This window comes from Populus alba, chromosome 10 (genome assembly GCF_005239225.2).
Source record: "Populus alba chromosome 10, ASM523922v2, whole genome shotgun sequence".
Lineage (NCBI taxonomy): Eukaryota > Viridiplantae > Streptophyta > Magnoliopsida > Malpighiales > Salicaceae > Populus > Populus alba.
Genome location: NC_133293.1, coordinates 7,318,110 through 7,345,411, shown reverse-complemented (window position 1 = coordinate 7,345,411; position 27,302 = coordinate 7,318,110). Strand labels below are relative to the sequence as shown.

At 36.0% G+C, this 27,302-nt stretch overlaps 4 protein-coding genes across 7 annotated transcripts; 1 reads left to right on the top strand and 3 right to left on the bottom strand.

Moving 5' to 3' along the window:
- The first annotated feature begins 3,931 nt into the window (after nt 1-3,931).
- LOC118033522 (probable pectate lyase 5) lies at nt 3,932-5,966 on the top strand. Its single transcript, XM_035038537.2, has 4 exons — nt 3,932-4,074; nt 4,179-4,919; nt 5,035-5,173; nt 5,268-5,966. The coding sequence occupies exons 1-4, from the start codon at nt 3,968-3,970 to the stop codon at nt 5,487-5,489; spliced, it is 1,209 nt and encodes a 402-aa protein (XP_034894428.1). The 5' UTR covers nt 3,932-3,967; the 3' UTR covers nt 5,490-5,966.
- A 934-nt stretch (nt 5,967-6,900) lies between these two features.
- On the bottom strand, nt 6,901-11,573 carry LOC118033521 (T-complex protein 1 subunit epsilon). The gene is made up of 9 exons (XM_035038536.2): nt 11,243-11,573; nt 10,789-11,107; nt 9,816-10,164; nt 9,364-9,496; nt 9,173-9,225; nt 8,760-8,862; nt 7,701-7,867; nt 7,498-7,611; nt 6,901-7,377 (listed from the first exon to the last, which is right to left on the bottom strand). Exons 1-9 carry the CDS (start codon nt 11,439-11,441, stop codon nt 7,207-7,209), a joined length of 1,608 nt encoding a protein of 535 aa, XP_034894427.1. The 5' UTR covers nt 11,442-11,573; the 3' UTR covers nt 6,901-7,206.
- Nucleotides 11,574-13,184: 1,611 nt separating this feature from the next.
- LOC118033519 (uncharacterized) lies at nt 13,185-18,244 on the bottom strand. Of its 4 annotated transcripts, none has more exons than XR_004684866.2 (3): nt 18,089-18,244; nt 15,611-17,601; nt 13,185-13,644 (listed from the first exon to the last, which is right to left on the bottom strand). XR_004684866.2 is itself a non-coding variant. In XM_035038533.2 (2 exons), exon 2 carries the CDS (start codon nt 17,587-17,589, stop codon nt 15,670-15,672), a length of 1,920 nt encoding a protein of 639 aa, XP_034894424.1. In that variant the 5' UTR covers nt 17,590-17,601; nt 18,089-18,244; the 3' UTR covers nt 15,342-15,669. The 4 variants fall into 4 exon arrangements, 1 of the variants encoding a protein (XP_034894424.1); XR_004684868.2 differs by having other exon boundaries at nt 15,611-17,652; nt 18,089-18,238; XR_004684869.2 differs by having other exon boundaries at nt 18,056-18,202.
- Nucleotides 18,245-19,806: 1,562 nt separating this feature from the next.
- LOC118033506 (actin-related protein 3) lies at nt 19,807-26,651 on the bottom strand. The gene is made up of 9 exons (XM_035038514.2): nt 26,226-26,651; nt 25,667-26,129; nt 24,806-24,952; nt 23,610-23,702; nt 23,330-23,449; nt 22,515-22,625; nt 22,085-22,210; nt 21,860-21,958; nt 19,807-20,456 (listed from the first exon to the last, which is right to left on the bottom strand). Exons 1-9 carry the CDS (start codon nt 26,270-26,272, stop codon nt 20,376-20,378), a joined length of 1,287 nt encoding a protein of 428 aa, XP_034894405.1. The 5' UTR covers nt 26,273-26,651; the 3' UTR covers nt 19,807-20,375.
- Between the last annotated feature and the right edge of the window lie 651 nt (nt 26,652-27,302).

Here is a 27,302-nt window from a genome sequence, read left to right as displayed (position 1 = left end):
ATGGTCTTTCGCACAAGCGTGCCTGGGCTTTTTATTTTATGTTAGGCTCCTGAGCATGGCCTAGACTATTTTGTTTTGTTTTTTATTTTAATTTTTTTAATTAATCAATTTAAAATATTATAATTATGTTTAACTCTTAGATTAATTAAGAGTTTATTTTACTTATTATTTAAATTTGATTTGGAATTTAAAAATTGAATTTAAAATATCTTCATTTTCAAATTCTATTCAATTTGATTGGAGTAATGTTATTCTATGAAAAGCATTTGAATAATACCCTTTTATTTATAATCAAATAAATATTTATATTTCTATTAAATTTAAGTTACGAGTTTGATAAGATAGTTTGGGTTAATTATAGTCGATCAAAGATATTGTTATCTTGATAATTGAAAAAAAAAAAAAACATTACTTCAGATACATTAAATTTTTGAGTTCATAATCAGAATTTTATTTATAAATAGAGTATACATCAATAATGCTTACGCAATTTTCTGTGTTTTTTTAAAAATAACATTTGACCCACAATGAAGCGTAGGCTAATCAGTTAATTTAGTCTATAAAATTTAAGCATTGAATTTTATCATTTATTTTTATTATGAAAATCCTTTTAGAAATATATTGATGTAAAATGTATAATATTTATTACCAGTTGTATGGTTAGTTTTATATATATATCGTTGCCATTTCATTCTAAGAAAGGTTTTAAAAATATATATTTTTGTGTATGAATTTAAATTTAAATAACTTGTTTAACATCTATGAGAAGATCAGGAATTTAATTACATGTGTATGAAAGATGGTGAGAATATAATTTCCTCACTAAAAAAAATTACGATTTTCAGATTTTTAAGAATTATTTATCCATTAAATATCAAGTTTTCAAAATGTGAGATCATCAAGTGCCCTTTAAACACTCGTTGGCTATTCAGGACTTCCATGCAAATACTAGAATGTTGTTGTATATATCTCCTGCTTGTAGAGAAGTATATATCAAGTCATCATAAATCTTAATACATCAATCAATGGAGAAACGAGTTGCACTAAAAAATTAATCATGTGGATGAAGTATCTTATCTTTTTTTACGTACGATTGTCAAAGAGTATTGATGTTTCTAAAACTATTAAATATAATTATCAAATATTCATATTTAATTCGAAGAAAATGTTGTGAGCTTATATCAAGTTAAATCTTAATATAAATACTTTAACAAGAATAATATATATAATGGCACGATCGATACTCTTGACAGCAAGAAAATGATTTTGATGCAATGACTAAGAAAAAAAAAATCAAAATCAATGAATAAACAAAAGAAGTCAAGAAAATGAAATGCCAGATTGTTATTCTAAGAAGGACTCCAAGAACAGGAAAGGTGGGAATCCAAGTTTTGTACATATTATTCCAACATTCAATCACATGCTCAGCTAACATGGAAATAAAAAAAAATAAAAAAAAAAAAAAAAACCCGAGTTCTTCTCGGCTTCCCTTCCACTCCCACGATATTATATTACAACAAATAAAAAGTCTGCTTTGAATTAATTACAGAGAAAAGGGAAGAGGAGAGCAATGGAGGAAGGGAGCAGCTTTAAAACCACGAAGGCTTCACATGGCAAGTCCGTACTGTCCTCCGTCAACTAGCCCATGCTCATTTCCTTCTCTTCTTCTACCACCCCGGGAACCGTCGCACGTTCTCCCATGTGACCTCTGCGCTCTTTTATTCTCTCCCTCCACTTGGCCCTCCGATTCCGAGGTCGCCGTACGTCACCTTGTAAGGTTGAGAGATTTGGTGGGGTTGTGGCCCTCATCATTGAATGGATCTGAAGAGCAAAATGTCCTTTATTAAATTTATAATCGACGAGTTTATTTGACTTTTGCAATGATGTGACTGCCATTTTAAGCTGTTAAATAAAATGTATTAAATTGTTTAATAATGCTGTGATCTGAAATCGAAGTGACGTGGGGAGAATTTATATCCATTTTTAATGGTTGATGATGGTCGAAAGAATTATTATTTTTTTTTATTATTATTAATATTGATATTCAGGTTACTTTTGCATACCACAATTAATTTTATAAGTTTTAAAATTAATAATTATATAAATTTTTAATAAACTTAAAATTTATAAAATTTAAACTAATAATTTATAAATACAAAATTTATAATTTAAACAGTTAAATTATACTATTTAAAATTAACAAATAAATTCTTTCATCCTAGAGAGAGAGAGAGAGAGAGAGAGAGAGAGAGAATTCATGCAGAGCTAGCTATACCCCTTCAACTAAGCAAATATAATCAAGAGGCTAGGGTTAAGGTCCAAGAATAGTGATCGCAAGTACCTTATAAATCAAGCAAATAGGCCTCTCATACTTGTAGATGCCCTGGTAGGAATGAAGAGAAGAGAAATGCAGGATAAATCCCATCTTTTCTCTAAGATTAAATGCATTGTTATTTATTTTTATTTTGATCATGATGTTATTTAAAGTTATAATTATGATTAATTATGATTAATTATTATTATTATTATTATGACATAATTGTTTTTTTATAAATTATATGAGGTTAGATTAATTATTTTTATTTTTTATTGCACAATAAAAATATTAATTTAATCCTTGAATACAAAATAAGATTATCTTTTACTCAAGGTAGTTTTTATTTTTTTTAGTTTTTCAAAATAATGTAAATACTTTATTACCCTTTAAAACAACGTCAAATAAACTCTCTTGGAAGGGCTTTTTGGTCTTTTTAGTGTTTTTTTTTTTTAAACATCAAGTTAGTTTAAGGGCATTATTGTATCTTAGTAAATGTTAAATAAAAAAACTTGGTGGCAAGCACGCACCAACAAATGAGCAGTTCTCGTGCCTTTCTGACAATATGTGGAGGGGCTGTCTAGCTATCAAAAATCACTTTTATAAACAGCATTTGAATCCTCACCAAACTCTCTCTTCTATTAAGTGACCACATATTTCAAAACTATTGTTGGTTTAGTGCGGACACCTATTTCCTCCCATTTAACTTGTTAATTCTTCAAATTTGATCCCTTTTTTATTATAATGTTTTTTTATCTTGAATAAGTTATAAAATTGAAATGGTTTTTCAATTTCATCCTTGTTTGATTTTTTTTTATTTTTCAAATTTGGTTCATGTTCTTTTTTTATTATTTGTTTTTTTAAAAATTATTTTCAAAATTGATTTTGTTTTACAATTTTATCTTTTTGATTTATTTTTTTATGTCAAATTTAATCTTTATTATTTTAATTGCTATATATATATATTTGCTTTGACAAGTTTTTTAAATTGATATTTTTAAATTAGTTGGAATAAAACTTCTTGATTAAATCACCAATTTGGTTGATGAAATTGTGTCAATTAACAACAGTTTTTCACTTCCTCTCCTTGTCCTTTTTAGGCAAGTTTCTGAGTGAAAAAAGGTCTAATTGGAAGGAAAAGAAAGATTGAAAATAAGAGAAAATCAAGGAGCTTTACGGTTTATATGAATAGGAGTTCATTCCGTAAGAAAACCCAAGTCTTTTAGCTTGTTAGTTAATGGTTTTTCTCAGTGAGGCATAATATTTAATACAAGTGCCGGAGTCGAATCGCTAGTACGACATTCCTTAGTGCTCTCAAAATGTTTTAATATTAAAAAGTTAAGTGAGATTTTGACCGTGTAGTTTTCATCTAAGTTTTTCTCAGCCCAAATTTATGTTCTTCGGTCTCATCCACTGGTGATGATATTCACATAAAATTTAGAGAGAGAGAGAGATAGATTCTTTAACCGCTTAAACTACCATAAACAAACATCTTGGGACTCTAACCCAGAAAAATACAGACAGGGCACAATGTCCTGTTATTTTTCTAACCAGTTGAGCTCTTTTACCCCTCTTTATTCCCTTTATATAGCCATCGCATTCCTTCTAGCTTCTCACGAAGTTTATGTGCCCATATCATTCTATCTGAACAATATGGCAATTCCACTCTCTCTTTCAATACTCCTGCTTATTCTAGCTCCAAGTTTTATTTCCTGTTTGCCAGTTCAAGATCCTGAATTGGTAGTGGAAGAAGTACACAGGTAAGACATGCCTCAGCCCTTGGAGCATTTAGCATTAGCTAGCAAATGTAATGTTGCTATCTAGGACTTTGATTTGACACATTTCTGATTTCTATCTGTTTCAGGAGCATCAATGCCTCTCGGAGAAACTTGGCCGTACTTTCTTGTGGAACCGGCAACCCCATAGATGACTGCTGGCGGTGTAACCCCAATTGGGAGAAGAATCGGCAAAGATTAGCGGATTGTGCAATTGGGTTCGGTAAGAATGCTATCGGTGGCAGGGATGGTAAGATATATGTAGTGACAGACTCCGGTCATGATGACCCAGTGAATCCCAAGCCAGGCACTCTTAGGCATGCTGTTATACAAGATGAGCCTCTATGGATCACTTTCGCTCGTGACATGGTGATCAGGCTCAAGGAAGAATTGATCATGAACTCTTTCAAGACAATCGACGGAAGAGGAGCTAATGTGCACATTGCTGGAGGTCCATGCATCACTATACAATATGTGACCAACATTATCATTCATGGTATAAATATTCATGATTGCAGGCGAGGAGGGAATGCTTATGTGAGGGATTCTCCTAGCCATTACGGGTGGAGGACTATATCGGACGGCGACGGGGTATCGATATTCGGAGGTAGCCAGGTGTGGGTGGATCATTGCTCTTTATCTAATTGCAATGATGGGTTGATTGATGCAATTCGTGGCTCCACAGCCATAACAATCTCCAACAGTTACTTCACTCGTCATAACAAGGTCATGCTCTTGGGCCACAGTGATAGCTATAAACAAGACAAGAATATGCGAGTCACCATCGCCTTCAACCACTTTGGAGAAGGGCTTGTGCAGAGAATGCCAAGGTATACCAATAAATTCTAAATTTAGAAGATTAAAGTGATTGGTAGCAATAGCTAATCGATATTTTGCCAAGGTTTCTGAATTCTGATCTTTTTTTTTTATTATTACTATTTGCAGATGTAGACATGGATATTTTCACGTGGTAAACAATGACTATACACACTGGAAAATGTATGCAATTGGTGGCAGTGCTGCCCCTACAATTAATAGCCAAGGCAATAGATTTCTTGCTCCCAATGATAGATTTACAAAAGAGGTAATTTTTATTTGATATCCCCTTCACGGCACATCCACAGATGCAAGTACAATTAGTAACACAAAAAGGTGTCAAATTACAATTACTTTTTCAGGTAACTAAACATGAGGCTGCAACACAAAGCCAATGGAAGCGTTGGAATTGGAGGTCCCAAGGGGATTTGATGTTAAATGGAGCGTTCTTCACGCCATCTGGTGCTGGAGCTTCTTCTAGTTACGCCAGGGCATCCAGCTTAGCTGCAAGACCATCTTCCCTGGTGAGCTCCATCACAGCAGGAGCAGGTGCACTTGTTTGCAAGAAGGGTTCACGCTGCTGATTGGTGGCTTTGCACAGAAGCCCGTAGAGTGTGTAAGTAATTAAGGACAAATAAAGGTCAAGCAAATTAAAGGAGGAAAAGGAAAACTAATAAGGTCAATTGTAACTATTGTAAGGAATTAGCTAGCTGGCTAGGATTCGTATCCATCTCCTTGGACACTACACCAGTTTGTCTGTGTTTTTTTTTTTATGGAAACAAACACAGAGCTGCCTGTTTCCACAAGACCCGCCATCATGTGAATCTAAATGAGAAACTCGATGGTGCAAAAGGAAAACCAGAGCTTCCTCTTCTACTCACACCACACGGGTGGTATAGAATAGAAAGTGGAAGAAAATGTATGTCCTTGGAGCTCCATTTAATGGGACCATATTTTTTTTGTGGAAATGAAACTGATCACAACAACATGTTTGTCTGTTTGGAAAAAGTTGCAAAAGCATCTAGGCTTAGATCTTGTCTCTGAAGGTGTAGTAATTCTCTTTATCCGACCATCCACCCAGTGAAACAACAAATGAATCTAACATTAAAGCTGACAGAGTCCAGCTGCCATAAATGATAACACCAAACCAAACCTGCATTACCCTATCCATAAATGGAAACTGAAGGGACGGCAGAGATGGAAATGTACACAGTACTCCGTTGTCTTTGTATCGTGTGTCTCGTTTAATTATTTCGCTGCCTGGGGCTCATCAGGACGTAGCTTGTCTTTCCATGAATGATTGAATCTTGTGTCCAGTAACTGCGAGCATGATTTTCAACTTATATTTCCTAGCAGTATCATTGATTTCTAACAAAAGGTCCAAGTATATTAATTTCTATTCACCCCAAGGCAGGGAACGGGCCAAAAAAGGGATCCATACAAATGATGTATTGACGACGGATTTTTTATACTTGTCTCTGTAGATGAAAAGCATAAAAATTGAAGATCAGTTCCTTTATCGCAGCGGAATGAAGCTACAAAAGGTATCTAAAAGACATTCTCCCTGTTCTTTTTTTCTAAGTCGGATCTATATCCTCTCGGATAGACGAGGAGAAGCAACGGCTTCCACATCTCCAATCCTATATCAGCTCCAACCTCAGAAAAAGACAAGTGGGGCTTGCGCCAAATAGCTTAAAATTACTAGTGATGCTCATTCAAGTGATAAAAGGGGCAATATTTTTGGTCTTAAGCTCGTCACATGCGAATCTCTAGTTTTATGAAAATACAGGACTAGACATCCACACTGATTCTCTAATAACATCAATTACCCTGTTTAGTTACCTGAAAAATGCAGATGCTTCTTGCAGCCCTGAATAACGGGGTGCGTGCATTCCTCAGCAGCCACCTTGTACAAACTCCATTAGCTTGTTGACAACTAATGTTTCCAGTTCCATCACATTTAGACATTCTGGCGGAATCATTTGAAACAAAGAATAAGAAAAACGAGCTGAAAGCCCGAAACAAATGATCCTGCAATGAATATGCAGTATAAAAGTACAGACAGCTAAGAAGGGGGGGTATGAAGTAATATCAGTGATTGAAGAAAACAAGCGACAAAATCAACCAGTTCGAACACAAGAAAAGCCTGACTAAAATCCAATGATAGATACAAAATCTGTAACCAAAACAAACTCTCATGAATTGAGTGTCTCCATGCGGCTCAATATGCCACATCAGGCCATCAAAACAATATGGCCTTGGTTGTTGGCTAAGCAGTGTGATGTAACAGAACTTCAAAGATCAGAAATCAGAAGGGGAGATGACATCATCGATTTTTAGAATCATTTTGACAACTTGTGTTGCAAGCAAAATCTGCTGCTGCTTTCCGATAAGAGTCTCAAATACATTTTGCTCTCGCATGTCATTTGTACCAGCATCATTGCAATCTATTCCACAGTAAGGATTGTTCTCCTGCATAATCAATTTTAAAACAAAAATGAAAATCACAACCGTGATGGTGATGGACTGTGCAATTACACAAAGTGGAGCTAGATATGTGTGAGGCACTGAAGGTGGCCATATCATATTTACCTTAATTTGTTGAGATTTCACAGCAGATAATGTCTCAATGGGTTGGAGACCGCTATTTTCTGCAAGCGACATAGGGACGGAATCTAAAGCATCTGCAAATGCCCTGATAGCATACTGCAGGTGAAGAAAATAAAAGCCATAGGTATCAATCAAGCAGAACAGAAAAGAAATGAAAAAAAATCCATCAGTAAATGCCCTGATACCTGCTCAACTCCTGGATATCTATCAGCTGCAGCCTCTACAGAAATTGAGCAGGAAATCTCAGATGAGCCACCACCATATACAATAGAATTGTTGCGAATGAGATTCCTTGCCACACACAGTGCATCATGGATGCTACGCTTTGTCTCCTCGATCATCATTTTGTTACCTAGCAATCACAAAGCACCAGAAACTTGCATGAGATCAACTACATAACCTCAAGATCCCCAATCTTTTTCCAAACAGGTCCCAATTAAACAGCAATAGGTTTCCTTATCAAACAGAGTTAACGGATGCCTTGCTTTCTTGAGATGACCATAAAAATAGCAAAGCAGCTCCACTATGATGACAACGGAATGCATCGACACAGCTTGACAAACTAGGAAAACCAGAAAATACATGTTCAACATACAGCATTGAAGAGCTTTGACAGAATTGACATGAAAGCTTTATTTATGAAGAGCTCTTTCAACTGGTTCTTTTCTCTGCTAGAATAGGTTGATACTTAGATGTTAGTGAGCTAGCAGGACAATCTCTTTGAGAGCAGGCACATCTAAGCAAAGCAGTCAGAGCAGTATTAAATAAACTGATTCATCTAAGCAAAGCAGGACAATCTCTTTAAACAAGTGTATTGTAGATTGAGATCATCCCCGGTGTGCTTTTCATACATGCATACATGATCCCATATGAAAGCAGGCACACGATGCAGGAGTTGACTCTGCAAGCATCTAACACATAAATGACATAAGGGAGTTCAAACTTCATAATAGCAAATAAGTTGATTCCAACACAAATATTCATCATGCCTCATGTATATAACGCTTACATGCTTATTCTACAATGCAATAGACACTCCTTTTCCAATAAAAAAAAGAGAGGATAAACTAAAGGCACCAGGGTTGCCAGCCATTTACTGGGAATGAAAACATGAATGCAAAAGACTTGGTGTAATAGCAATTATATTTTGGAAGTATTCAAAACACATTGTTAATTGCCACCATATAAAAAGATAAACCAAATCAATTGCAATCAAGATTTTAGATGGATAATCTAAATCCTACCTCCACGAATAAATATGGTTACTGCCCTTGAATTTGCACAGTGTTCAACATACAGCATTCTATCTTTTGTTGTGCCAAAAGCCTTTTCTTGAACCAAACCAGCCTTCATAAATAAAACAGTAAGAGAAAAGGAAGGAAGAATAACACATCAGTGCTGCTTGTACTGCATGAGAGAAAGTAAAAAGTAAATGCATGAATCAATAGAGTTCAGTCACCGAAATGCAAGAATCTTTAAAATTGGTTAGCAAGCCTTTAAAGAGAGTCGTTCTAAAACCTGACTCAACTAAAATAATTATAGTTTAGTCTTCTTCTTAAGGATAGAACCTGGTTTGAGAACACAAAAAGACATGATGCTATTATACTCAGCCTCTTTTTCCATAATGGAAAAGGGTATATAAATAAGAAACATTTACCTTTCCTAGCTTTTCTGGTGTCAGCTCCTCGAACCTTGGCACTATTCTTCCACCTAAAATAACAATACCCCATCATTTCATTAATAATCACTTAAATCATGACAGCAGATTTTATAAATGCTCAAGTGCTCCACCCAAATATATGACTGTATATATGAACATCTAGAGAGAGAAGCTTAATTGACACAAACCTGTGGCTATTGCTATCAGCTCTAACTCTACACCACCAACCCACCGGACTGCAGGCAAGTTCCTGTGCATTAATAAATGATTTGCCTCATCATCAAACCCCCATTGACAGATAACCAAGGTTGCACCTACACCCTGAGAATCAAATTTAAACAACAAAAAAAAAATTATAAGCAACACAAACAGACAGTCATATAACTCTCCTAGCAATTTAAAAGCAACCCACCAAAAAACATAAAAACCTATCAAAAACCTCAAACAACCTTAATACCATCCAGATGAAAATAGAAGAACAGTCAGAAAATGGGGAAACCAGAGAAAGAAAGGGAATGTTTTAGCACAACAAATATAGGGGAGATGGGTAAGGGCAGAAATTTAATGTCTGGTAAGAGAGATGAGCTTGTACAATTGTTCAGTGACACATTTTTTAAAGGTGACACAAAGCGCAGCCCACCTTGCATTTCTGAACCATGTTATCGAAGTACTGCTGCTCTTGCTTACGCAAAGTTTGAAACTTTTCAACTGTATCAATGTCCACCTTATGTTTAGTCTTTGGCTTAGGTGGTTCAAAGGGGCAGGTCAAGATAGCAATTTTTGCATCTTCAATTTGCTTTGGCATCTGCGGATGACTCATTTCCTTGTCAACAACTATCCCATAAATCAGTTCAGTATCTTCCAACTTGCCTCCTACTTTCCCCTCAACCTTTATCAAATCTAGATTAACATCTTTCCTCTCTAAATCTGCAACGGCAAGGACTGCTTTAACAGAAATCTCTGCTAAACTGCGCTTGCACCGATTCACACTGCAAAACAAAGAGAGTTGTAGCAGTTACAGTATATAGCATGTGACAAACAGTCGAGGTATCCAACTATTACGAATCTTCCTGTCATGCCCCAATTTTGAAGTCAAACACCTCTGATTGAGAATGGGAGTTTCCAGGATGAAAAATCAGGTTGCAACACACAGTTCAACTACTCCAAACTTCAGCTAATGCATAGCTGTACACTCATCTTTCCATTCCCTACTAAAGACCTTGAAGATTCAAAGTTGAACCACACTAAACTCAGCTATGACAGCGCCCCATACATGTGCATGGGAGCAGAAAACATAAAAACAGCTTAGAAGATTTAAGGAAATGGGAAACATAAATAGATATGAGCAACTATCAAGATTTATGCAAGGCAATTACCGTTTATGCAAAATAAGGAATATTTATGAATCATATGGAACAGTCATGGCACTACATTCTGCATGATAAGAAACAGCTACTCTGGGCTTATGTTGACACATGCTAAAACCTCTCGTCCTATGACTTTGGTTTACCATATTCTCAGTTTCCATACAGTCCATAACAGATGCTCTAGGCATTTAGAGCTGTGCCTAAAAAAACACAGCCAAACGTTCAACAGAGCAGAAGCAAACTTACATCTTGGAAGATAAAGTAGTCATGCAAGTTTGAACCAAAGGCTCAATATTATTAACTCCAAAGTCAAACTTCTGTGCAATCTTCTCCAAATGTTCAACAGCAATTCTAGAAGCTGTCTCGTAACCCTCAGCAACGCGAATGGGATGAACCCCACGCTCCAACAGCTTCTGAGCCTGCTCTAAGAGAGCACCAGCCAAAACAACAACACCAGTAGTCCCATCCCCTATTTCATAATCCTGACTCCGCGAAAGCTCAACCAACAGTTTTGCAATCTGATTGTCCACATCCATTTGCTCCAATATCGTAGCACCATCATTTGCTATTCAAAACATTTCAAAGATCCATATCCATAAGTAGTAGATCACAAACCCTAAAACCCTAATCAAACAAGATTTGAACTTTAAAAACCCTATATCAGTAGGGAAATACATTAAAGAGAGTGAAGAGTACTGACTGATGGTGACATCGCCGTCGGGGCTCTGGAGCATTTTGTCCATGCCTTTGGGACCGAGGGAGGTTCGAAGGATGCGAGAGACCGCCATACCAGAAGCAATGTTGGCCTTTTGAGCATCGAGCCCTCTCAATCGAACCTTCTGGTCTTGTTCTTTTATGATTACGAAGGGTCTCCCGAATTCATCGAACGCTAACGCCATCTCTCAATTCCAGATTAATTTTAGCAGGAACTATTCAGTGAAATGAGAAGCTACTAATACTAGTAGTAGCGTTGGGGGGGAAGAACCGCTCTCTCTCAGTTTCAAAGCAAAGCCCTAACTTGAAACGCTCTTTTCTTTTCGCTCCACTTTTAAGGCCTAGGCTCCATTTATTTCTCTAATGTGCCCGGGCCTTTATTCTACGGGCCCGACGAATTTCTTATACAGCCTAAACTATTCCATTATTCTAAACTTTATAAACTAATCAATGGCAGATTTTTTTTAAAAATCAAGTGGTAATAGATTAAAAGGTGTTTGGAAACCGGTTCGGCTGTTTTTTTAAAAAAATAATAATTTTTTAAAAATAATTTTTATATATTTTTTATATGTTTATATCAAAAATAAAAAAAAATATTATAACTAGGTATTTTAATGTTGAAGCTGCATGGGCCAGGCCTATGAAACAAATGTTCACAGAACCTCTAGGCTGGGCTAAAAGAGCATTTCATAACCTATATGGAATATTAAATGAATCGTTATTACAAAGCCCATTGTTGGAAGCTCAGAGGGCTATGCCTACTTCCAGTTTTTGCACAGAACAAAGCTCAACTCTCCAGGAAACACCTTCTCCACCCACACAAAAACAAAACAGCAGAAGGGACATGAAAAAAATAAACAGTTCAAACAAATGCATGCTATTTGCTAGCATTGCTGAGGTTATCGTTTGATATAAATTCCCACTCGAACACTACTAAGCTATGATAATAAACACTTCACTGGAAAAGTAAGATGACAAAGTAGTAACAAAACATTCAAACAATTTGCCCCAGCACCTTGAGCAACAGGAAATCTTCAAAATTCTCGAGGTAAGGGCCCACAAACACCCAGTCTACAAGAAACCATCCACAACAGAAAAGGAATGAAAGTTGAGCTATGGTTCAACAAAGAATCAGAGGGGGAGGGGGGGCTGAGCAACAAAACAGCGGTAATACCAAAGAAACAAAATTTCTAGAATTTGAAGGAAAGATGTATAATAGTTATACAGTAAGGTATTAAATTTTGTTGAGAAAAAGCTTAGCATCATCTTAAAAGCATAAAGATGAACTTATGCTCCATCTCCCATACAGAGCTTAAAACTGCAAAGCAAAGTGAGAATGGATGCCAATCTGGCTAATTAAATATCCCCTTCTCCCCTCCCCACATCAGGTGCAAAATTCCTAAATGTAACAGCTGCACTCATCAGATCAAGCAATCAATTATACTGCCCAATCCAAGATGATATCAAATTTACCACCACAGCTGTGCAGATGATATAAAGAACAAAAAATTGCATGCTATCATGAACAAAAAGAACAAAAGGGACCAGATAAATTAAAAGATAAATGCAGGTACAAGATAAAACCAACAACAGTATACTTGATACAGCTGTAGCAACTTTCCATGTCATGATTCAGAACACTTAGACCTTCAAGATCTGTGCCTGTCCTTGTATACAAATACAAGAAGATTGAAGACTGAAAATCTAATAAACATCTTAAACTCTATATCCTAATGAACAAACCAGAAAACAATGGTTTTATACAACAGATCCATCAGAACTACAAAACACAAGGAACTGATGGCATAAAACCAATTCCAAAAAAAAAAATAATGAGAAAACAAAATTAGATTTTACATTGTTACAGTGGAAACAGCTACCCATCATTATGCAGCATTAGCTCATCTCTGACCCTTCTTACACCAAGATAGGATGAAAAATTGCAAGGCATCAAATATGTACAAAGAAGAGCCTCATCATCAGTACAAGGATTTTTACAAGCTCACATAAGAGCTATATTCAGATAAACAAGTGAGGAGACTAAGCTATGGACCTAATACATTTATTTGTTTACAGAAGGGAGTCTGGTGATTTACAAAAACTAAACACTATGCTAACATCCTGAAACTTATCACAGACATCCCATACATTCTACAGCTCCACAAAATACATCTCTTTCTATACATACTCACAAGAGCATTATTTGCAGATTCCTAAATGATGCTCGAGGAAAGAAAGAAAAAGCAAAAATATCAAGGCTTCTTTTGCAAACTTTGCAGTCGAAAACCATTATGGAAGGAACCAATGAAGCTGCTCAATCTAACACATCTTCCCCCAGACATCATAAATTGATCAATCATGAAAACAAAGAGTTGCCCAGTCCACTCCCTGGATGGATAATAAAGGGAGAACCCCTATGTCAAAAGGCATATTAAAAGAAAATAATTTGTCAAAGACACCAGTGTAGAATCTACCTCTATCACCCAATATATTAGAATGAGCATTGCATACTTAGGACAAATCAATCAAATTCAACTGTTACCTCGAATTCAACTTTTACCTCGTCCAATTTTTCACCAAGCAGTCCTATGTCAGACTTCTATGACAGACAAAAAAAAATTATTTATGTGCTATTGTAGTTTATAGATTAAACTATCCAAAACTGCCAATTTGCTACAGTAGTAAGTTGAGTTGTTCAGAACTACAAACAAAGGTAAGATATGAAAAGAAATCAAGTACATAAAAAAAGGGATAAATGAACCTCTCAAAACTACCAGAACAGGCATGTGGGGATCAGGATTACAAAGGCTGTATTGATAGACATGTTTCATATGCAGAACTACTATCCCAGGGAATGGTTTTAATGTTTCAGCATGTGGTCACTGTTTGAAACAATAAACATAGGACCAGAAATGATGATGGCTTTGGGGGGGTGCAAGATAACAATGCAATGCAATGGAATGGAATAAAGAAAGTGTGATAGAAGAAAATAGCTATTATTTCTTTGCACCGTTACATTACAGTTCTACCCAAAATGTCACTGTGTAAACTTCAAAGAGAAATAAGAAAAGATAAAAGTGTTTAAAGAAGGAAGAAGAGATGGAAAAATGAATCAATGCAATCTAGCCTTTCATAAAAGGCTTGTAAACATACAAATTTTATATCAAAACTCGAGAACAGCAAAACAAGAAGTTTACAACAACCCTCAGTATACACCAAAAACTGTTAAGCTCAAAATTTAGGTCTAGAAAATGACCTTCGTCATAGCAATGCATTACAATCTATAGTTGAAACTTCAATGCCAAGAAGTTTGTAATTTACTTCCCCAGTATGTGTTGGGCAAATAAAATAATAGGTGGAAACACCATTACTGTTACTACTGACTAAATTGAACCTAAAATGAGAACACCATCATCCACTAACAGGCTTACAACTATTAATGATCTATCTTCCACAGCTAGAGCAACACTTAAAGACATTCATTCACATGACTTGTATTAATTCCAAAGTTGTCGAACTCGAAAAGACAGGATATAATAAGCTTGAAATGTACAGATTCAACATCGACCTCTTTTCTTCTTCAAAGACTATAAAAGGTTTCCGGACAAAGAATTAAGTGGTAATGGGAGGACCATGCAGATGGGCTGTTTCCTAATGCAGGTAAAGTAGCAGCAAGCAGAGAATGACATCAAAGGCAAGATGTCTTCCCAAGACCATGCTAGTAGCCATCAATGATGGACACTAAACCAAATAATACTAGAAAAAGAATTGAAGCAATGGCATGGAATGGAAACAGCAAGCAACTTTGAAATACACAACATATAATCTAGCTACTTGAAAAACAGAAAGAGAAAACACCATGCCAAATTCAAGGCCGGAATTAAGAGGTGTAGAAAAGACTTCTGACTGTTTGAATAGAAAATTCCCCCGGAAAAAAACATGAAGTGAAAAATGGTGTTGAGTTATGGTACTCCAAACTCTGCACTATTATATGCATCTGACAAAGCATGAAGCTTTCACATAAGCACTGAAAAAAATATAAAATGATAGACAGTATGCTAGTCATCATCTAAAACAATTCCACGGAGAAGAAAGTTTCATGCATATCAGGACCACAAGCACTCAAACAGAATTCAGGAAAAATATAAATCTAATGGGATGCTCAGCTGTGGGATATTTTAGTCCAACCCCACAAGGAATATCCACATCAGCCATCCTACAAACAGTTACTGCTAAAGTTTTAAGGCACATAAATATTAAGTTTCAGGTTTTTAGCTAATAAAGTTCAGATAGTGAAGTAAGGAAGCAAGAGAGTAGCTATTCTCCCCTCCCAGTCCAAACGAGTAGAACTTACTTCCTCTCCCGAGAAGACACCCTATGCATTGTCCTAGAAGGATGAACAGCATGGTGTTGTCACTCTGACGGCGGGCGCCTCCTTTTTCCATAGTCTACATCCCTTGATCGAGACCTGTAATCTTCTTCAGGAGCCGCACGGGACCTGCTCCGAGCTCTTGAAGAAGAGTGCCCTCTATCTCGGTCATCCTCATAACCCGAGTCACGCTCTCTTTGACGATGTCCACGGTAAGTATCTTTCTCTTCCCTGTACTTGGGCTCCCTTTCAGATCTGTCCCAGTCCTGTTCCCTCTCATCACGGTGCCGCCTGTCAGAATTACCTGACCAGTCACGCTCAGAAACCCGTTCTTTTTCTCTAGAGGCGCCACTTGACCGAGCTCCCTTTTCATGATTCCCCTCTCCATATCCATATTCAGAAGCACCCTCGTCACCATCATAGCTTGACTCCCTTGTCCTTCGACCAGGCTCTTCTCCCCATCCTCCCATGCTTGGGTCAGGCCACTTTCCTGGATTCGGCCCTTCCATTCCAGAGGAAGCCATCATTCCCATCCCGTTAGGTGCCATTCCTCGGGCAAAGAAAGCCGGGTTGACATGAGGAGCCACCCCAGCAAGTCCCATTGAATTAACAGCAGGAAATGAAGGAAGCATGCCAGGAAAACCAGGGCCAGCAAAACCCCCATAACCACCCCCTCGCCCCATATATAATGGATCAAATCCAGCACCCATCATACCCTGGTGATGCATCATTCCGCCAGCAGGTCCACCAAATGCAGGACCTGCAATTCCTTGTCCATACCCTCCACCATTGGCACCGCTTCCAACTCCAGCAACATTCCCAGCCATATTCTTGGGACCCATGCCACCTCTTCCCCTCATTGGTCCACCCCCGGGTCCCCGGTTGAGAACTCCCTGCCCACCCCTTCCCCACCCACCTCTTCCATAGTTCCTTCCTCCATCTCCACTTTGATAGTTCGCATTACCACCTCTTCCCATACCATCATTCATAGACCCCCTTCCCTGAGACTGGGGCTGGGGCTGACCCTGGGTTTTGCTCATGTAAGAAGCCCCCATCTGCTTGAGTGTTTGTGCGGAAGCAAAGGCCACAACACAAGGTCGTCCATTGAAAACATGCTCATTCATTCCCTCTTTACATGCAGCTGCAGCAGCAGCTTCATAGAAGTCAACTTGGCAATAGCCTTTAGACTTACCACTAGCCCTCTCATCAAAGAATTTAATCTCTTTGACCCTTCCATATTGAGATGCAACACTCTCAAGCTCTGCATCGGTGGTCCACCAATGTAATTCTCCCACATAAAGAGTGGTAGGACCATTCTCTATAGGTGGCCGGACCTGATTTTCATTAACCACTGGGCGAATAACATCTGCATTCATATTCATTTGATTAACTTGAATCTGTGGAACACCTCGAGGACCAGCACTGCCAGTATTTGGCAAAGGTTCAGGCTCGTTAGCAATTTTTCTACTTGTATCAGAAGGATCGACCCCTGTACCGGGAGGCACTGATGCTGGTTTTTGAAATCCCATGTTCCTGACATGAACATCATGACCCATCTCCATAAACCTCCCTTTCTGAGCAACAGAAGATCCATCACCATAACCAATGGACCCTACATCGTTTGCTTCGACACCAATTGCTGTCTGCTTCTGCTCAGGAAAATGAGCCCCAGCATTAGAATATTTCCCTTCAACTGCAACCCCGGCCCCAGAGATAGTAAGCACCTGTGAACCCCCGGTTTCAACTCTTGATTCGTGAGCATTTCGAGTCTGGAATCCTCCGTTCCCTGCTGTAGCAGGTGGGGCTGGCGCTTCAGAGCCATGCATCTGCAAGAAATTCTCCCCGACATTGACATCATTATATAGATCGTCATACTCGTCATCTTCTCCCAGCTCTTCCTCTGCAAGTGCAGGTATGGCACCGCTTCCCTGATATTGCATCTTCTCCTCTTCTTCGTAATCCATTTGCTCACCAACCTTTGGATTCAACAAACATATACTTTTTTTAAACAAACCCTATATCTCCACCTATATAAATAAACAAAATAACAACACCACCTACATTGGATCTTCATGGAAAAGGTAAAAATGAGAAGCAAAGTACTGCATAGCACAGAAGTACCAAATCAAAGTAGCGAACTACCTAGTACCCATGTTGTAAAATAACCAATAACACATAAATCTTTGTATTTAAACCTTCGAATCTTGAAAAAATGACAAAATCAGATACCCATTATCACAAAACCTAAAAATCCAAAAAAAAAAAAAAAACATTTCCAAAGTTCAAGAGATAATGAGAAAATCAAATACAAGGCTGATGAAAAGAAAGATAAATTGTCAGTTAGCAAACCTAATTTCAGCAAGAAAAGCGGTAATAGGAAAAAACGCAGATAATAACAAATTATTAGATTGCAAGAAGGCAAAATAATACCCAATAGAAATATTAAAGTTTCGCTTCTCTTACTCAAGTTTTTGTGCTTTGTCTTGGAGTAGACAAACACGCAGGTTTTCTCTATTCTCGGCTCCGGCACGAGCTCTCTCTCGCAGCCACGGTTTTAAGTGTTTTTTTTTTTTTTTTTATCTTGCAAGTTGTTCGTCAGTTTTAACTTTTAACCCGAAAAAAATAAGGTGATAATAATAATTTATTAGCTTCTTATTTTGTAAATCCTGATCGTATTTTCCAATTAATTTAACTTTAATCGTTTTTATTGCTATTTACCTTTTTCTTTTCTTCTTAAAATGAAATATTCTAGAGGTTAGTGAATGGTATGTGACTAATTACAAAATATATATATATATATATATATATGAAAAAAAAAATACAGTGAAAATAAAACTCTTATCGCGGGCTCAATATGCCGTTAAACTCATAAAAGTGTAATTTTAAAAATGAAAAAAAAAATAATTTGTTAGAAGAAAAAAATTAGAAGGCAAAATACGGAATATGATATTTAGCCTGTTTTGTATTGTATTTTAAATGAGATTTAAGTAAAATTTAAATTTTAAAAAAAAATTATTTTTTTATATTTTTAAACTGTCTTAATATAATATAATAATATCAAAAATAATTTTTAAAAAATAAAAAATATATTATTTTGATGTATTTTTAAATAAAAAATACTTTGAAAAAAATTCATTACTATATTCTTAAATATTCTTTTAATTGAAGTAGGGATTAACTTGTTAATTAAATTTTATTGAGATCAATTATTTAATGTGAAATCTAGTAAAGTTATATCTTATATAGTTTAATTATCTCTTTAAATTTAATCGGTTTTAATAAATGGTTTATATTTTAAAAAAAATAAAACTTATTTTATTGTTTTTGTTTTCCTCGATAAGCTTGATAGATGGCAAAGTTGATGGGACATTCAACAGTGAACATTGTGTCTAAAAAGACATTTGTGACATCAAAACTAAGATCATTATCTATACAAATGTTGAATATTGAATAGAGGTATGTCATATTTCTAAAACATTATTGATGGAATTTAAACTTAAAACCTCTTAGGCACTGGTGCCACAAAATTTTAATTTTTTTATTATTATTAAAAATTAATTTTTTTTTTTTATATTTTTAAATGATTTTGATATGCTAGTTTTAAAAATAAAAAATATATATTATTTTAATATAAATAAATAACCGCTGATTTTTTTTTTTGAAGTATGGTTGCTTTTAAAGTGATATGTTCATGAAATGTCGCTTTTCTCCTGTAGAATCGCTCTCCCAGAAAAAGAGACTATGGAAGCGGCTTGCAAGAATGCAGCACTTGTGAGTTTACTTCACAACATGAAAATATCAATCGATTAAAATGAAAAATTAATTGCAAAAAACTTACATGTTGGTTCAGTTGATCGAGTTTTAAAAACCTCGACATGACAGTAATATCTATTTCTTATTTTTTTTTATTCACTATTGTTTATAAATATTCAGGGGCTCAATTATCATGAGGAGTAGATGGGCAAATCAGGAAAAAAAAAAAAAAAGGGTGATAATTATTGTCAACATCTTACTATACTTGAAATTACCTCAAGTTTACCAGACCAAGCAACGCGGCTGTTGAATCTGCATCATGAAAAGACATCTTCCACCAGAAAATCAATTGGCCAAATACAAAAGTGCGTGCAAGAAACTCAAGAACACAGCACACATCTCTATCAGGTCCCGAATTTACAAGAGCATGAAGAAGTCATAGTTCATACAATGAATATTTATTGTATAACAGATAATGTCGGTACAGGAATTCTGTAACACAGAGAGTATAAGTGGAAATTCAGGTCAACATTTCCCTGATTCAAATTAGTACTTCCATTTATGCAGTTCATGCAAACGAATGAATACATTTTGGTCACAGGCAAATGGAAAAAGGGAAAGAAAAAAAAAATCTTTATCGTATTCTAAGGAGCCGAAGACTAAAAATCCGGCTCAAAATGATGTTTAACTACAGGATATTTCCTATATGGTTACGAATAACACAATTAATTGCATCCTATTGAGACATCTAAAGAGGAGGCTGCAGCTAATCAATGAAAGAATCGATACAAGGAATCATCTTCTTTTCTAACAATTAAGACTGGGCGTCCATGTTTAACACCACCTCCAGCAATCCGTGAATATACATGAAGACCAAGTAAATTTGGGCCAAGGAAAGTGAACCATGGCAAGTGATGGAGATGGAAATGATGAGGCACTCCATGGAACAATGCCATGGAAGTGCTTGGTAAACAATCTGCCCAACTGGGTTTTTGCATCAATACATTCCCTTGAAAACGGGATTTGTGCGGCAAATGCTTGCTCCGTATTCCTCATATTCTGCTTTTGTATGGCAGGCCTGTGCACAAAGTAGACACAGTTATAGTCTGAAATCCAAATTTAATCTGACATGAATGTTTAACTCCGGAAATGTGGCCATTAAATAGACACCACAGCTACAAAAAAAAAAAAAAAGCAAAAACCTATTTCAACCCCCATCCCAGAAAATAAAGAGTCAGCCCAACAGCCTGCATTCCTCAAGCTAAGCAGAATTAATTTCTCGAAACTACTTAATTACACCACACAAATTTCATTTTGTAGAAAAAGTGAGTGCCAAATTTGTGAAGCTCGTAAAATAATTGGGTTGTTGCTATGCCTCTGTTTCAGAAAACAACCTTTAATCAAACCTTCTGATTTCCCTAAAAAAAGTGGTAGTGGTAATGACAGTGATCAAAATGATGTTTTGATAATGACAATAATAAGAAAAACAACAAAAGGTCCATCTAGAGCAACACTAGCATGAGAAGGAACGAGTCCATAAGCCAATGAGCAAAATGCATGGCTGATCAACATTCAACAAAAAATAGGCAGCAGTCACCAAGAAAATAATCAATGCTAGATTTGTTGTTTTACTTCAACTCACACTAATTCCAAGAATTCACAGATGAATATGAAAAGGTTGCACTTAAATCTTAGTTGGATCTGAACTTTGATAGAGAAGAGCTTGCTTAAGTGTTCATGAACTTGTTACAGGAACAAGTGATAAACTTATCTTTAACTTGCAGAAAGTTAAGAAGCACCAGATCAATTTGAAGACAAATAAAAGGATTGCTTAGTAGTGGAAAATGTTTCTATTTTATTAATTAAAAAAAAAAAGCATATGATCAACTATAGTAATATAAAAAACTTATAAACTAATTTTTCAATTTTCAGCCTTGTATCAAACTTTGTCGCATCTTTCCTTTACACGTTGACCCTAGTTTTCCTTGGGTTTCCAATATGAATTTAAAAGCATACGATCTCTCTTCTATCTGTCACATCTATCTATGTAAAGTGTCAAAATGATTGTTTTAATATTCGCTTTCAAATTGTTTCGCTGCTAGCATAGGTACAATCTGTTTTAAGCAAATGAAAAATAGTTTGTTTTGCATGTGTTGACCAGTTTATACATGATTATTGTGTTATTCTCTCAGTTTCTTAACGAGAGCAACTGTGTTAGGATTTTTTTTTCATTTTTAACAATTAAATTTAATGTTTGTTCTTTAGAAAAATGAAAGCAAAGGATCAAACATGCCATGAATTTTCAAATGTGGAAAGTCATTGCTCAAAATTTGTTAAATTTCTAGGCCCACGGGCTGCCTCAAGGAAACATAGTTTGAATCCAAAGGAGAATGCAGTTAAAGTGCATCACATTGTAAGGGAATGGAGATTATTGTAAGCTTTCATATATATAAGAAAATGGACCAGCCGAATAATTCTTACAGCAAAAAACTCAGGTGTTGATGCTAACACTGAACCGCCGAACCAGACTGCAAATCTCTGGATAGGATGGCTGACTACATTCACTTCCACTGGTTGTGACTGGAGACCCAAAACAACAAACATGTTCAAGATTTTTGCGCTAGTCACAACAGGAATAAAAATAGAAGAAATATTATACGTTTGAAAATATCCTTTTATTGTGCATGTAAATAATAAAATGCTTACTTTTACTCCCCCACCAAGTCTAGCTTCAGATGCAAGAACACGTGTATCCACAATCTTCTTCAAATCCCGTTGCAATCTTCTACCAAAGTCTTTGAACATGGTTGATCCTCCAGATAACACTATATTCTAAATTCAAAATAAAAACCAATGTGTGATAATAAGCACAAAAGAAAGATATTGAGCAAATACAAGAATGTGCTTAAGTGCAACTTTGTATTCACTTAAGCAATTGCAATTATCAATTGCATCTATGTGAGAAGAAATAGCTCATGCCAAAGTTTGAAAATTACCAATTCACAATCTCATTTCAATTTCTTTTTATTGTTCCTAACTATTGGGGTAAAATATATTGTATTGTTTCATCAGAATGAATTTTGTACAAGGTCCAAAATTTGAACTATTTTTTCCCTGGACTATGGATATACTTCACCTTGTACAAAGCCCTCCTTGTGTCAATTGGTGCAGACTGAATACACTTATCTATCACAGCTGGTAAAGGAGTGGTAAAGTCACTGCTATAAATCTCAGGATTAAAGAATACCTGATGAAAAAGTTAAAAAAAATCAGAAAACAAAGTACAGTGGAAAATATAAGATAGCACGCACAAGCAACATGTTATAATGAATTAATTGTGCTCACCAAATGCTCGGCATACACTAAAAAGTAACTCTTGCATTCATGTATTTTTATTCATGACAATAAGAAACCATCTCCAGTTACCCAAGAAGATATTGAGTTCAATCCTCCGAAAAAAAGGATGTAATTAAGTTTCAATTTGAACGCTGGCATGTATTCAAGAAGATTGTGGCTAAAGCAAATCTCAGAGTTTCAGCGTGTAAAGATTTTCAGAATCATAGTAATTAGGATATCTAGATACTACAGGGAAAATGATTTCAATAAAGTAGGAATTGACAAAAATAGCGATTGCAAGGGTAACCAACAGTATTACTGCATAGCATGTATGCAAGATTACTCTCATGTGCTGCGCAAGCAGGAAATACATATTTCAATTGTGGGGAAATTCTTACAGAAAGCTTAAAGAATAAATATTTCCCAAAGATTTTGGCTTCATAAGCAAATCCAATGGAATTTCTCTGAGGAACAAGATGGTACATACATCAGTGATGTTTATATAAATCAAGCCTGTTTCTCGTCTACATTTGGTGAAAACCATGGTTTGCCATACAATAAAATAAGTTAAGTTGCTTGCACAGAAAACACCATGCTCGAAAAGCTAGAACTAACCTCAGGACCAAGAAATCGTTCATATCCAATGTCACAGGAATATGGTGCTCCTGTTTTTGGTTTAATACCTCTCCATTGCTTGATATACTTTGCTGGTTCCTTGTCATGCTTATTGAACTCCTGAATCATTTTGGAATATTACTATGTTATTCTAGATCCAAACATATGTGATGTGGCAGAACAGCATAATTCCAATGAAACTTTTATGCTCTATCTGAAAGCATGAAGACAATACAGATCAATATATCCAATTCAAGATTCTAATAGAAGCAAAAATGACCTTGACAATATCGGAACAAGTATAGCAATGCATTTCCTTTGCTTTCCGAGCTACTTCAAATGAATCTTCCGGGGGTACATTCTCTCCTCTTTCCTACACCGCAGAATACAAAAAGGAAACCTCAGTCAATACCATTGCTATACAATCCCCAAATCCGTAGACTCAAATGGCAAGTACAAATATATGAACATTACTTTAGTAAGTAATTGATGACTTTATGATTGAGCATCTACAAGGATTAGAAAACAAGAGAGAAGCTTGAATCCACCTTGTCTGTCTCTCTCACTTACAGCAAAACCTAAATGGTTTTTTCTATTTAACACAAAGTAAACAGGATAGTAAAAACTCCAGTGTTGCAATGGTACACAGAAGCATAAATAACCAAAAGGTCCCGAAAGTTATACCCATGGTTGCCTCTAAAGATCAATTCCGTACTGAGTTGATAGAACTTTTGCAAACAATAAGGACTGAGTAGACAAGCAAAATTAATACAACGCACAGCAACAGGTTAAAAGCTAAATCACAAAAGATTGATGGTGGATACAATGTATGGTGACAAATTCAAGTTAGAGGTTGAATAAGAGGAGTGCAGATGAAGCAATTGAATTCAACAATCAAGTCGTAGGAAAACATGTCTTAAGCATGGACCATAATCTTGCCTCGGATGCTAGTGCAAGACAAAAGCATTAGGTGTCACATCATGAAACTGCAGAATTATGGTCTGGACCTCTCCATTAAATGTTTCAAATGATCATGCTCATAGAACTAAAAAGAATGTTCCAAGTCAGGAAGACAATTTCTAATTTCCATTTTTAGTTCAAAACTAAGAGGAAGTTCTATAAAATCTATTTCATGACCATAAGAATTTTCATCTAAAACAGATCAGATTTTGAGGGGAAAAATATCTAGGCATGTCAAGAACATTTTAGCAAAAGGTGTAAGCTCTCAATTAAAATTCAGACACAATTTTCTCCAAAACAAAATAGCATTCCATAAAAAAGGGAAAAAAAAAAGAATAAGTAAATAACTTTTCTCCTCCCTGCCTACCCATTCTCATGTATTTTCCTTACTTTTCTTCCTCTTTCACGTCTAAAAATAAACCAAACATGACAAAAAAAAAAAATGCTATCAGTGAGGGAAGTATATCTAGAGTGCCCAATACCAAATCCGATTGCTAGAAGTCAAAACCAACTTACCCGCATGAGCTGCTGGATAAATAGAGTAACATCTTTGCCAGCAATAGGGATTGACTTAATGCTGCTCCCAATAACATAACCATCTGCGACAGGTACAACATAAGTAGCTCCATCTCCAGCATCCACAACAACCCCTGTCATCTCACACTAACAAGAACTGTAGGTCAATCTCAAAGGAAAAGGATCATAATCATACAACTTATGAGCAAGATTAAAATGAAAACTTCAATTGCAGTTAAATACTAAAAAGGACAGCACAAGAAACATATTAGTATTAAATTCTTCTTTTTTTCCTCAAAAAAATCAGAATCGTCTCTCTCAAAGAACACATCGTGCCACCAATTCAAAGCACTTAACCTTAAGCAACATAATTAGAACACCAGCTAGTTTATGTTTATGTTTATGTTTTCAAATTTAGCTGCAAGAAATCATTAATTTCAAGACAGGTATACATGTCAATGGCTTTTCTTGACTTGCATATTTTTGTTTAATGATTAATTCAAGAGCACACACATTTACCATAGATTGCTGCATATGTCAAATAAGTCATCCCCCAAAATTCAATGACAGGGAAAATACAAACAAGTAAACTTATTCACATTCAATTAGGTAGCTTGAGCATTCCACTAAAACTACTAAAATACATATTACAATGAACTCACGAGCAACCTATGAGATGCTTCGCCCGTTTATCATTTCAAGCCCTACTTTAAAGTTCCAAATCAAAATGCAAAACCAAACCCTAAATTCAATAAAATAAAAACAACTACCAAAACTCAAAACCCAATATTTTCATTCTAAACCCGGCCTCTAATGAAATTTGCACGATTAAAAATGACCAAGAAATTCTAAAAAACCAACCTTGGATGTTGTGTAACCAGCTGCAAGAGCGAGCACAGAATTGACGGCAATATATAGCCCAGGAACATTAAATGTCTCGAACATAATCTCACCGGTATACTCACGACTCTCCGGTGCAGTAAGCGGGCTTTCAGTCAATAAAAAGTAATGATCCTCTGGATCGCAACGCAAATAATTAAAAATACACTGCTGCCAGTACCTTTCCATGGCATCCCAGTTATCGACTTGACCATGTTTGATTGGATAGCTAAGATTATAAGTATTACTAGATCTCGATTTGGCAAGCGCCTCGTCTCCTATAAAGAAATCTAGATCGGCCATAACCCCTGCACTATGCTGCGCTAGCCAATTTGCTTTCGAAGAAGAAGTTCGCGATTGATTTAAAAACGATTCGTTTACTGCTACTACTGATGGTAAAATAAAACACGGCTCTACATTTCCCGCAAATCCCATCTTAGTATACCTGCAAAACAGCAACAAAACACACAATTAATCAAAAAAAATATTAATTGAGACATTGCATCAAACACCTTGCGCGCAACAAAGAAAGAGACAGTACCCGGAGCCGTTGTCAATGACGACGGCAGGACGAGAGGTAGCGTCCATGAGAGATAAAGAAGGAATAGTGGTGAAGGTAGAGAAGGATCAGCAAGGGGGATTCAAAAGAGGGTTTAAGAGAGAAGGTCATGGTCGAGAGAGAAGCGCGAAAAAAAGGAAGAAGACGGTGACTTGAATCCCAAGTGAAAGCAGCCACTCAATGGTAATTTGGTGAACAAAAAGGTTGTCTCCATTTCAACAACAAGAAGGAAATGAACTCAACGAGGTAAGATGATTTCTCCTCATCAATTTCTTCATCCTTTTATTAATTATTATTGTCGAGAGATGGTCTTGTTCTCTCGTCTCTTTTCTTGCTGTCTTGGATGCTTTTCTTGGCAATCCAATCCAAGCTTTTCATTCGCCAACACAACAACAGCAAGCACTTTCTCTCTCTCATTTGTTCTGTGGGTTTTTTGGTTTTCAAGGAAAGTTAGATTCTGAGCATTGAAGTCCCTGTATGTTTACACTAATCCATTTACTCCTTGATGTTTCAATTTGTAGCCGTTTTAGTCCCTATGTCCAAGATCAACAGCATTTGTTCTTAGGTTGACTTGTAACATTTTTCCATAGTTTTAAAATCCGGCTCGGCCCAACAGGTTGGCCCAGGACCCAACCGACTCGAGGCTGGAAAAAGGCCGGATTAAAAAAAAAAAGGGAAGAAAAAACTTGGTGTGATCCGGCTGATCAGGTGGGTTAACCCGGCAAGACCCAGTCAAAAACCCGGTTACAACCCATTGACTTTTGTTTTTTATTACTAAAACAACGTCATTTTGATTTTAAAAAAAAATTAATCCGGACGATCCGGTGACCAGGTCAAAACCCGAAACTCGGGTTTTGGATCAAACCGAGTCTGAAAACTATGATAAACTTTAAGCTTAATGAGAATCAAAATTAAAATCGATTTTAGGAGGAGATTTGTGTTCATGGGTCTAAATTACTAAGATTGTTATTTGATGGACAATGTTAAGGTAATTAATTTAATAATCTTGGTGGAAAAATTAAAATCATTATCCTTGTTTGATTAATGCTGCTACAATTG